This window comes from Dendrobates tinctorius, unplaced genomic scaffold (genome assembly GCF_039654945.1).
Source record: "Dendrobates tinctorius isolate UK_male_01 unplaced genomic scaffold, ASM3965494v1 ptg000129l, whole genome shotgun sequence".
Lineage (NCBI taxonomy): Eukaryota > Metazoa > Chordata > Amphibia > Anura > Dendrobatidae > Dendrobates > Dendrobates tinctorius.
Genome location: NW_027361797.1, coordinates 46221758 through 46234366, shown reverse-complemented (window position 1 = coordinate 46234366; position 12609 = coordinate 46221758). Strand labels below are relative to the sequence as shown.

At 49.3% G+C, this 12609-nt stretch overlaps 1 protein-coding gene across 5 annotated transcripts in view; it reads right to left on the bottom strand.

The window, feature by feature from the left end:
• TRRAP (transformation/transcription domain associated protein) overlaps positions 1-12609 on the bottom strand; it is a 196316-nt gene that overhangs the window by 81654 nt on the left and 102053 nt on the right. For all 5 annotated transcript variants that reach the window (XM_073543094.1, XM_073543093.1, XM_073543090.1 and 2 more), the window contains 2 exons: positions 10306-10427; positions 9071-9284 (listed from right to left, as the gene is read on the bottom strand). In XM_073543094.1, coding sequence (XP_073399195.1) covers positions 9071-9284; positions 10306-10427 — 336 coding nt within the window. The remainder of the gene's footprint in view (positions 1-9070; positions 9285-10305; positions 10428-12609) is intronic.

Genomic DNA, 12609 nt, shown 5'->3' with positions numbered 1-12609 from the left:
GGCCAGTCTGGCGCGATGAGGATGGTCGGAACTCCCTCTTGCTTGATCTTCCTCACGACCCTGGCGATTAGGGGGAGGTGTGGAAAAATGTACAGGAGTCGGAACTGGGACCAGTCCTGGACCAGGGCATCCGCTCCGAGCGACCGCGGGTCGTGTGTCCTGGCCATGAAATTGGGAACCTTGGTATTGAGATGGGATGCCATTAGGTCCACATCCGGGGTTCCCCAGCGTTGGCAGATCTGGTAAAAAATCTCGGGATGGAGAGACCACTCCCCCGAGTCCATTCCTTGCCTGCTGAGGAAGTCTGCTTCCCAGTTTTCTACACCCGGAATGTGTACCGCAGAAAGAACCGACCTTGTGTCTTCCGCCCAGCGGATATGAGCCACTTCTCTCATCGCCTGGGCGCTGCGGGTCCCGCCTTGGTGGTTCACGTATGCCACAGCCGTGGCATTGTCCGACTGTATCCGTATGTGCGAGGCTGCAAGCAAGTGATGAAAGGCTCTCAGTGCCAAGAGAATGGCCCTGATTTCCAGAACATTGATGGGCAATGTCACTTCCCTCGGTGACCACTTGCCCTGTGCCCTGTGATGTAGGTGCACCGCCCCCCCAGCCTGTCAGGCTTGCATCGGTAGTCAGGATCTTCCATTGTCCTGAGAGGAATGGCTTCCCTCGTGTAAGCGAGGTTGGTTTGAGCCACCAATGCAGGGACCTCCTGGTTGATGACGTCAACCTGAACTCCCTGTCGAGGGAGAAGGGGTTCCTGTCCCAAGATATGAGTATGGCTAGTTGAAGGACCCTGAGGTGAAACTGGGCAAATGGCACTGCCTCTATGGCTGCTGCCATCCGGCCGAGGACTCTCATGGCAAACCGGAGAGATCGAGGAGGACTGCGAAGGAGTGTGCGAACTCCCAGACGGATAGCCAGTGTCTTGTCCTTGGGAAGGAGCACCAGGCCCCTGGCGGTGTCGAATACCATTCCCAGGAATGTTAGAGTCCGAGTTGGGATGGTCGACGATTTCTGTAGGTTGACTAGCCATCCCAGGCGACTCAGAGTGTCTAGAGTGATTGAGACACTGACCTCGCAGTCTTTGAAAGTGGGAGACTTGACGAGGAGGTTGTCCAGGTACGGGACGACTAGGATGCCTCTTGAGTGCAGGACGTCCATGGTGGCCGCCATGACTTTGGTGAACGTTCTTGGAGCCGTGGCGAGTCCGAACGGAAGGGCGACAAACTGGTAGTGGTTTTGGTTGACCGCGAACCTGAGAAACCTTTGGTGGGCGGGAGCAATTGGTATGTGGAGATACGCATCCTGTATGTCTATGGAGGCGAGGTATTCTCCCTGCGCCATGGATTCAATGATGGACCGGAGGGACTCCATGCGGAAATGATGGACCCGTACGTAATTGTTGAGCTGTTTTAGGTCCAGTATGGGTCGGACGCCGCCTCCTTTCTTGGGGACTACGAACAAATTTGAGTAGAATCCTCGGAATCTCTCGTTCGCGGGAACCGGCACCACAACTCCTGATTGAAGGAGAGAGGAAACCGCTTGGTGGAAAACACGAGCCTTTTCTGGTGGTGTTGGAGGAACAGAAAGGAAGAACCGGTTCGGTGGAACGGAAGTGAACTCTATCTTGTATCCGGAAGACACTATTTCCCTGACCCACCTGTCTTCTGTAATAGGCAGCCAGACTTGCTGAAAGAGTAAAAGTCGGCCGCCTACTGGTGGGGTGTCTTCCGGAGGTCTCGAGTCATGATGAAGTGAAGTTCTGAGGTTTTCCTCCCTTGGGTTTCGCTTGGCCTGCTTTCGACTGCCAAGCCCTGTCCGGTCGCTGCTGCGTCCGTGGGTTGTCTCTGCGTGGAGAACGGTTGCGGTTTTGCACTGGGCGCGAAACGGACCAGCCTGAGGAATTCCGAAAGGATCGGAATCGCGTCTGGTTTCTTCGTTTAAACGTGCGTTTCGGTTTTAGTTGAGGGAGAGAGGTACTCTTACCCCCAGTGGCATTGGCTATCATGGTGTCCAACTTTTCGCCGAAAAGTCTTCCAGTAAAATACGGAAGTCGCGTGAGGGACTTCTTTGAGGCCGCATCCGCTTTCCATTCTCGCAGCCAGAGGATGCGTCGGATCGTGATGGCGTTAGATGCTATTCCCGCTACACCTCTGGCGGAATCCAGGGCTGCATGAATCATGTAGTCTGCTACCACTGCCATCTGGACCGCTTGGTCCGAGAGTTCAGGATTTGAAGCCTGAAGACCCTCCTGTAGTTTTTTGGCCCAAGCCAGGATGGCCTTGGATGCCCAAACTGAAGCAAATGCAGGGCCCAGAGAGGCGCCTGCCACTTCAAAAATAGAACGAGCCATGCGTTCTACTTGCCGGTCTGCTGCGTCCCTGAGGGTTGAGCTATCCGGCAGAGAGAGTAAAGTCTGCGCTGCTAGCCTAGAAACCGGAGGGTCCACTTCAGGTGGATCTGTCCATTGTTTGGTGTCTTTCTGTGGGAAGGGGTACTTCGCTTCCAAATATTTGCGATTAGCGAATTTTTTGTCAGGCTGCGCAAACTGTTTGGTAAGTATTTTCTCAAACTCATCGTGGTTAGGGAAGACCTTAGGTGGTTTTTGAACACTTTCGAAGCAAATCCTATGTTCTGGGACTTCCGGGGGCGACTCTGGAATTTTTAGCACCCGATGAATGGCAGAAATTATGTCCTCAACTAGCGCTGTATTGCTAGGGGGAGAAGGTATCACGGACCTGACCGTTTCATTATCTGAGTCGGAGTCACAGATGCCCTCCGAATCCTGTGCCTCGCTAAGGTGATCCCTGGAGGGCGACCTGGGGCGGGGGTCTTCTGTGGTGGGGGATCCCTGTGGTAAATTGCACTGTCTGTCTGTGGCAGGGGACTGCCCAGGAGACCTGGAATGACGCTGTCTCTCCCTAGAGGGGGAAGACCTTGTGCTATAGTGCGACTTAGGTGATCGAGACCTGTGGGTCCGCTTACGTCTGTGAGAGTCGGAAGCAGCATGTTCCTGAGACAAGCTGTCCGTTTGCTGTGTACCATCCATAGCCGGGGCCCGACTCTGCAGAGCTTGCAGTAATGTAGCAGTTAGGTCGTCTATGGACTGTGACATAGACTGAGACATCTGAGTTGCCCATTCCGGCGTGGCCTGTGACACTGAAGCGTCAGTAGGGACTCCATGGGGTTCTGACCCAGAGTTCTGGATGCAGTCCCGGCAGTGCGGATACGTGCTGCCACTAGGGAGCGTGGCTTTGCAGGCTGTACAGAATGCATAGAAACATTCCTGCCTGGTTCTCTTCCTTGAGCCCGGCATAGTGCTCCTCTCCTGGATCTCATCCAGAAAAAAAATGGCCACCGGGGCTCTGAGGAGAGGGAGGAGGGGGCGGAGAGCTGAAAAGGGCGCGCTGGGCTGTGTAAAAACGCGCCCTTTCTGCCTCAATCCGCCCCTTCTATGACACTCCAGCGTGTCATTTTGGTCATCCGGGGGGCGGGGAAAAGGCGGCGGCTTCAGCTAGGCCGAAGCCGCAGCCTAAATTAGAAGCCTGATGCCCAGGAGGGCTCCAGAGCGGCGCGGTAGTCCGGGGGGACGGATTTGTACCAGACCCCCCCAGAATGGTCGACTGGATAGCGGTGGGGGTAGCAGGGGTAGCGGTTTTTGTATGGGGTGCCCCTGAAGTGCTATGGAGCCGCTGCTATTGCAGAGACAGGGACGCAGAAAAACCCTGTCTCTGCTGTGCCATCCAGTCCGCACCCTCCCCCGGCCCCAACAGGATCCCTCAGCCAGCCTGGGGTCCCTGGAAGCTGCGAAATGCTGCCTGATCTCCGACCCTACCTGAGGCGTCTCAACCTAATACCCCCTGCGGGGGATTAGGGAGGGTGCGTCTGTCACCGTCAGGGGGTCTTCATCCTCGCCTCAACCTCAACCCAGACCCCTTAAAGGGGTTGGGGAAGGAGGGGGGTCTCGACCTCGAACCAGGACCCGAGGGACTGGGGAGGGAGCGACATGGGGAAAAACCACCTCGACCTCAACCGGGTACCTCTAATAGGGGACCGAGGAGGGAGCCATGCCGGGAGTCTCGCTGGAGACCCACTTTTCTTCATCTGTATTTCCGTGAAAAAAAGGAAAAAAAAACGGAAGAAAAAAGGTGTGCCTCCTTGCGACACTAAGCAAAAACTGGAGAAGGCTGACGCCGTCCAGGGGTGTATACTGCAAGAGGAGGAGCCAAAGTTAATCTTTTTCAGATTATGCATAGTGTCGCCTCCTAGTGGACAGCAGCATAACACCCAAGGTTCTGTGCCCCCCAATTAGGCGACAGAGTAAACATATAATGATATGGCTCTTGGAAGAAGGTGTTGGAAAAAAAATGAAAGTGCGAATCAGGTGTAAGGAGACATGTCCTCTTTAAAGGGGTTGTCATGGATTGGAATAACATGGCTGCTTTCCTCCAAAAACAGCGCTGCCTCTGTCTATAGGTTGTGTGAAGTACTATAGCTCAAACCCATTTACTTAAAGGGAATCTATCAGTAGGACCAACCCTCCTAAGCAGTCTATATGGGCATATAGGTCATAGGAAGCTGAATAAAATGACACCTTGATCTCTGCAATCCGATGTCGCATTCCAGAGAAATCCACATTTACCTTAATATGTAAATGAGCTAAGATCTATGGGCCGGACATAGATCACCCTGAGAATCTGCCTCCAGAGATTATTGTAAATTAAAGGGGGAGTTACCAGTGTGAGACACTGTAGATCAGGATGTCAGTTAAAATAAGCCCCGGCAGCAGATTCTCAGGGAGATCTATGTCCCGCCTAGAGATCTTAACAGCTCATTTCCATATTAGGAAAAATGTGGATTTCTCTAGAATAAGACATAGGATCTCAGATATCAAGGTATCATTATATTCAGCTTCCTATGACCTTCATGCCCATAGTCTGCTTAGGTGGGTTGATCCCACTGATGAATTCCCTTTAACCCCTTCACCCCCAAGGGTGGTTTGCACGTTCATGACCGGGCCAATTTTTACAATTCTGACCACTGTACCTTTATGAGGTCATAACTCTGGAACGCTTCTATGGATCCCGGTGATTCTGACACTGTTTTCTCGTGACATATTGTACTTCATGTTAGTGGTAACATTTCATTCAAATAACTTGCATTTATTTGTGAAAAAAACGGAAATTTGGCAAAAATTTTGAAAATTTCGCAATTTTCCAACTTTGAATTTTTATGCCCTTAAATCACAGAGATACGGCACACAAAAAACTTGATAACTAACATTTCCCACATGTTTACTTTACATCAGCACAATTTTGGAACCAAAATTTTTTTTTTTTTGTTAGGAAGTTATAAGGGTTAAAAGTTGACCAGCGATTTCTCATTTTTACAACACCATTTTATTTTTAGGACCACATCACATTTGAAGCCACTTTGAGGGGTCTATATGATAGAAAATACCCAAAAGTGACACCATTCTAAAAACTGCACCCCTTAAGGTGTTCAAAACCACATTCAAGAAGTTTATTAACCCTTTAGGTGCGTCACAGGAATTTTTTTGAATATTTAAAAAAAAAATGAACATCTAACTTTTTTTCACAAAAAAAATAATTCAGGTTCAATTTTTTTTATTTTACCAAGGGTAACAGGAGAAATTGGACTGCAAAAGTTATTGTGCAATTTGTCCTGAGTACGCTGATACCTGATTTGTGGGGGGGAACGACTGTTTCGGCGCATGGCAGAGCTCAGAATGGAAGGAGCGCCGTTTGACTTTTTCAATGCAAAATTGGCTGGAATTCAGATCGGACGCCATGTCACGTTTGGAGAGTCCCTGATGTACCTAAACAGTGGAAACCCCCTACAAGTGACCCCATTTTGGAAACTAGACCCCCCAAGGAAGATATGTGGTGAGAACTTTGAACCCACAAGGGCTTTACAGAAGTTTATAACGTACAGCGGTACAATTAAAAAATCATATTTTTTCCACAAAAATGATCTTTTCACCCCAATTTTTATTTTCCCAAGGGTAACAGGACCCTAAAAGTTATTGTGCAATTTGTCCTGAGTATGCTGATACCCCACATGTGGGGGTAAACCACTATTTGGGCGCATGGCAGAGCTCGGAAGGGAAGCAGCGCCATTTGACGTTTTTGGCTGGAATTGAGATCGGACATCATGTCGCGATTGGAAAACCCCTGATGTACCAAAACAGTGGAAACCCCCCACAAATGACACCATTTTGGAAACTAGACCCCCAAAGGAACTTATCTAGATGTGTGGTGAGCACTTTGAACCCCCAAGGGCTTCACAGACGTTTATAACGCCCGGGCATGAAAATAAAAAAATCGTATTTTTTCCACAAACATGATCAATTATTCCCCAATTTTTTTTATTTTCCCAAGGGTAACAGGAGAAATTGAACCCCAAAAGTTGTTGTCCAGTTTGTCTTGAGTAAGCCGACACCCCATATGTGGGAGAAAACTACTGTATGGACACACGTCGGGGCTCGGAAGGGAAGCAGTGCCATTTTGGAATGCAGACATTGATGGAATGGTCTGCGGGTGTCATGTTGCCTTTGGAGAGCCCCTAATGTACCTAAACAGTGGAAACCCCCCACAAATGACCCCATTTTGAAAACTAGACCCCCTAAGGAACTTATCTAGATGTGTGGTGAGCACTTTGAACCCCCAAGGGCTTCACAGAAGTTTATAATGCCCGGGCATGAAAATAAAAAACTCGTATTTTTTCCACAAACATGATCAATTAGTCCCCAATTTTTTCATTTTCCCAAGGGTAACAGGAGAAATTGGACCGCAAAAGTTGTTGTCCAATTTGTCCTGAGTACGCTGACACCCCATATGTGGGAGAAAACTACTGTATGGACACACGTCGGGGCTCGGAAGGGAAGCAGTGCCATTTTGGAATGCAGACTTTGATGGAATGGTCTGCGGGTGTCATGTGCGTTTGGAGAGCCCCTGATGTACCTAAACTATTGAAACTCCCAACAAGTGACCCCATTTTGGACACTAGACCCCCCCACGGAACTTATCTAGATGTGTGGTGAGCACTTTGAACCCCCAAGTGCTTCACAGAAGTTTATAACGCTCGGACGTAAAAATAAAAAAATCATTTTTTTTCCACAAAAATGATATTTTTGCCCCCAATTTTTTATTTTCCTAAGGGTAACAGGAGAAATTGGACCCCAAAAATTGTTTTGCAATTTGTCCCGAGTAGGCCGATACCCTACATGTGGGGGTAAAACACTGTTTGGGCGCATGGCAGAGCTTGGAAGGGAAGGAGCACCATATGACTTTTTCAACTCAGAATTGGCTGGAATTGAGATCAGACGCAATGTTGCATTTGGAGAGCCCCTGATGTGCCCAAACAGTGGAAACCCCCAATTCTAACTCCAACCCGAACCCCAACACACCCCTAACCCTAATCTCAGCCCTAGCCCTAACCCTAGCCCTAATGGAAAAATGGAAATAAATACATTTTTTTAATTTTATTATTTTTCCCTAACTAAGGGGGTGATAACGGGGGGTTTGATTTACTATTTATGGCGGTTTTTATGTTTGGCGGCTGTCGCACGCTAAAAGACGCTTTTTATTGTAAAAATAGTTTTTGCATCACCACATATTGAGAGCTATAATTTTTCCGTATTTTGACCCACCGAGTCATGTGAGGTCTTATTTTTTGCGGGACGAGTTGACGTTTTTATTGGTACCATTTTCGGGCACGTGACATTTTTTGATCGCTTTTTATTCCGATTTTTGGGACGCAGAATGAACAAAAACCAGCGTTTCATGAATTTCTTTTGGGGGAGTGCGTTTACACCGTTCCGCGTGCGGTAAAATTGATAAAGCGGTTTTATTCTTCGGGTCAGTACGGTTACAGCGATACATCATTTAGGTCTTTTTTTATGTTTTGTCGGTTTTATGCAATGAAAACTATTTTATATAAAAAATAATTATTTTTGCATCGCTTTATTCTGCGAGCTATAACTTTTTTATTTTTTCGTTGATGATGCTGTGTGGCGGCTCGTTTTTTGCGGGACAAGATGACGTTTCAGCGGTACCATGGATATTTATATGCGTCTTTTTGATCGCGCGTTATTACACTTTTTGTTTGGCGGTATGATAATAAATCATTATTTTTTGCTTCGTTTTTTATTTTTATTTTTTAAGGGGTTCGCTAAAGGGGTTAACTAATGGGACAGTTTTATAGGGCGGGTCGTTACGGACGCGGCGATACCTAATATGTGTACTTTTATTGTTTTGGGGTTTTTTTATTTTCAAAAAATGAATTTATTGGGGAATATTTTTTTTTTTTTACTAATTTATTTGGCGATTTTTTTAAAATTATTTTTACACTTTTTTTATTGTTTTTTTTACTTTATTACATAGTCCCAGGTGGGACATCACTGTCCTGTGACAGATCGCTGATCTGTCACATCACAGATCACTGTGACAGATCAGCAATCTGTCACAGGCAGTGCACAAGGCTTCCTCATGCCTGCGCTTTGCAGGCACTGAGGAAGCCAGCTTCCTCCAGGCCCCCGAAGGCCCCCGTCGCCATCTTGGATCCGGGGGCCTGGAGGAAAGGAGTCCCCCGCAGCAGCGCTGCACATTGCGCTGCCGTGGGGGGCTCAGGGAAGCACAGAGGGAGCCCCCTCCCAGCCGATGCTTCCCTTTAACTCCCGGTACACCGCGATCATGTTTGATCGCGGTGTGCAAGGGGTTAACGTGTCGGGGGCGGTCCGTGACCGCCCCTGACACATAGTGCCGGGTGTCAGCTGTGATAATCAGCTGACACCCGGACGCGATCAGCGGCGCTCACCACGTGGGCGCCGCTGATCGCGCTAGACGTACTATCCCGTCCATGGGCATAGGGGCCCAGGTCCCATGGACGGGATAGTACGTCTGATGTCAGGAAGGGGTTAAGTAACAATACCACATAGATGGTATGGATAGGTGGACAGGGTGGCTTGGGGTTTGGAAGGAAGCAGTGACCATTGTACATTTTGGGACATATTGTCCATGAATTAACAGATGGCACGCCATCTTACCTCTATACACTGTTTAATCCAGAAATGATTGCCCATGGCTTCCCAGTTCTGAGAACAAGTGAGGTAAAGCAGGCGATCATACACTCGCCGCTTCATGGACGTATCGAAGGCCTCAAAGAACTTAGCCCGAATGTGGGGCTGCGAGCAGCGAAGTCCAGACAGAAAAGCAGGTTCCAGCTTGGCGGTGAGTTCACTCCCGGAGAGGTTCTCGTCTCTGCAAAAGGCAAAGCAGGCATTATATAGCCGACATTTATAGAAGAGGGGTCATTATATGGGGACATGACAGAAAACCATATAACCCGGGCAGATAGCACAAGCTGCTCAGCGCCCCTGCTCGGGAGGACAGCACAAGCTGCTCAGCGCCCCTGCTCGGGAGGACAGCACAAGCTGCTCAGCGCCCCTGCTCGGGAGGACAGCACAAGCTGCTCAGCGCCCCTGCTCGGGAGGACAGCACAAGCTGCTCAGCGCCCCTGCTCGGGAGGACAGCACAAGCTGCTCAGCGCCCCTGCTCGGGAGGACAGCACAAGCTGCTCAGCGCCCCTGCTCGGGAGGACAGCACAAGCTGCTCAGCGCCCCTGCTCGGGAGGACAGCACAAGCTGCTCAGCGCCCCTGCTCGGGAGGACAGCACAAGCTGCTCAGCGCCCCTGCTCGGGAGGACAGCACAAGCTGCTCAGCGCCCCTGCTCGGGAGGACAGCACAAGCTGCTCAGCGCCCCTGCTCGGGAGGACAGCACAAGCTGCTCAGCGCCCCTGCTCGGGAGGACAGCACAAGCTGCTCAGCGCCCCTGCTCGGGAGGACAGCACAAGCTGCTCAGCGCCCCTGCTCGGGAGGACAGCACAAGCTGCTCAACTCCCCTGCTCGAGAGGACAGCACAAGCTGCTCAGCGCCCCTGCTCGAGAGGACAGCACAAGCTGCTCAGCGCCCCTGCTCGAGAGCACAGACCAAGCTGCTCAGCGCCTCTGCTCGAGAGGACAGCACAAGCTGCTCAGCACCTCTGCTCGGGAGGACAGCACAAGCTGCTCAGCGCCTCTGAGTAACATCACCTCTGCAGACAACCAGTGATTGAGGCAGTGACAATCAAAGCCATGGGCCAAAGGTGGGTTAATAAAGTAATGCTTGCTTTCCTACAATGAACTGTGCATATAGAGAAAAAGTTGTTGGAAGGTAGACATCCCCTTTAAGCACCCTATCCAAAGGACGACCAATTCCCACAAATATCGGACGCATTACATACCGGTAAACATAATTAACAAGCTCCAGAAACTGTGCGTTTAACTCCAGGTCTTCTGGAAAGCGCTTTTCTATGTAGGTCATCATCTTCACCAGCAAAATGGATTTTTCCCGCAGTGTAGGAGTCTGTGTCATAAGAAAGCAGGGTATAATACATAATTTACAGTCAGCATGTTCATTATAAGCTTTCCCAATGCATACACTGTACAGGTTTTCCCAGATGCAGTTAACAGACTCTTAAGGACCTGTCACCAAGTCATAAGTGGACAGTTTTTGCTTCCACGTTGTTCCTGCTGCTTCGTTGAATGTTCAGCTTTTTTTATTTCTAAATTCGCCATAAAGCGTAAGAGATGTGGGCCATTTTATTGAGTGCAAGTTTTTATGGTTGGTCTGGCTCAAAGGCTCCTCAGCGGCGTGTCTTAGACTGCTCTGCATTAACACTGAGCCACGGCCCCTTGATAAAGACCAGAAATATTAGCACTACATAAACATTAGTCCAAATCTCTGGAACCATAGGACAGATTTCAGGGGAAAAAAACGCAATACTCAGGGGAGCAGCAGGAATAATATACTGTATTTTTCGGACTGTAAGATGCACCGGACCATAAGACACACCTAGGTTTTAGAGGAGGAAATCAGAAAAAAAAAAATTGCAGCAAAAAATGTGGTCAATTTTGTACTTAATAACCCCTATCCTGGTATATATGGTCCCCTTATCCCCATCCTGATACACATGGCCCCCTCATCCCTACCCTGGTATGCATGGCCCCCTCATCCCTATTTTGGTATGCATGGCCCTCTCATCCCTATTCTGGCAGGAATGATCGCCCTCATCCTGGTATGCATGGCACCATCCCCATCCTGGTATACAGGGCCCCCCATCTCATCCTAGTATGCATGGCCCCATCCTTATCCTGGTATGCATGGCCCCCAATCTCGTCCTAGTATGCATGGCCCCAATCTCATCCTAGTATGTATGGCCTCATTCCTATTCTGGTATGATTGGCCCCATCCTTATAATTGGCACACACCTCCATCCATGCATGGCCCCATCAGAAAACAACAAAAAAAAAAAAAAAAAAAAAAAAAAATTACTCTTACCTACCCGGACTCCCTCGCAGCATCCTGCTCCAGGGCCAGCAACTGCTTTATGCTTGTAAGCAGCGCATGGCAGGGACGTCATGCGCTGCACACAAGCCGAGCACAGCTGCTAAAATACTCACCAGGACTGTGCGCACAGAGAGCAGTGAGTATTCATTGCTCTTCAGTAGTGGGCAGTGTCAGCCACCGGCGGTCACATGTGCCGCTACTTGAGAAATGAATATTCACCCCATTCCATGAATATTCATTTCTCTTAAGTATTGGCACACGTGACCGACGGTGGCTGACACTGCGCGCTACTGAAGAGCAATTAATACTCAGTGCGAGCACAGTCCTGGCGAGTATTTCACAGCAGCTGTGCTCTGCTTGTGTGCAGCGCATGACGTCCCTGCCATGCGATGCTTACAAGCATAAAGCAGTTGCTGGCACCAGAGCAGGATGCTGCGAGGGAGCCCGGGTAGGTAAGTGTAATGGTTTGATTTTTTTTTTTTTAATGTTTTCTGATAGGCCCATGCATACCGGGATGGGGATGGAGGTAGGGGCCATTTATAGGGATGGGGCCATGCATACCAGGAATGGGGTTGGAGGGAAAACATACCAAGATACTATTAGTAAAGAGAAATGAATATTCATTGCCATCCACGTCCATGGGCGTGGAATGCAGTGAATATTCATTTCTCTTTAGCAGAGGGAACAGGAGTTAGCTGCAGCCGCCGGCTCCAGCCTCCTGAGACTCGCTGCTCCGCCGATGCCGTTCCCCCACCTCCCCACCACAGTCCGAGCCAGTACATCCGGACTATAAGTCGCACCCCCCCATTCTCCTCCACATTTTTCGGAAGAAAAAAAGTGCGTTTTATAGTGCAAAAAGTACGATAAGAGCAGAATCTCAGCCTTTGCACACTTCCTCTTTAAGTTACCCATTTACATTTAATGAAAATCAGCTGAACCGGCTAGAACGGCTGACCATCTGATGTGTATGGGGCCTCTTGACTGTCTTTGGCAGATTATGTCCTTTGGGAGAAGGATCCTGATAAACCACTGCCAGAGGAGTGTGCCAGTGACTTTCTCCTCTATCTACGTTGGACACATTTATGCTCATCCGAGAAGAGATTTCATGTATAGGGGGGAGTCAGGAAAGATCGCAGTTGGCCCAACGAATACTCGGCCACCAGTTCTCATGTGTGGTCAGCTTTAGATAAGCCAGAAA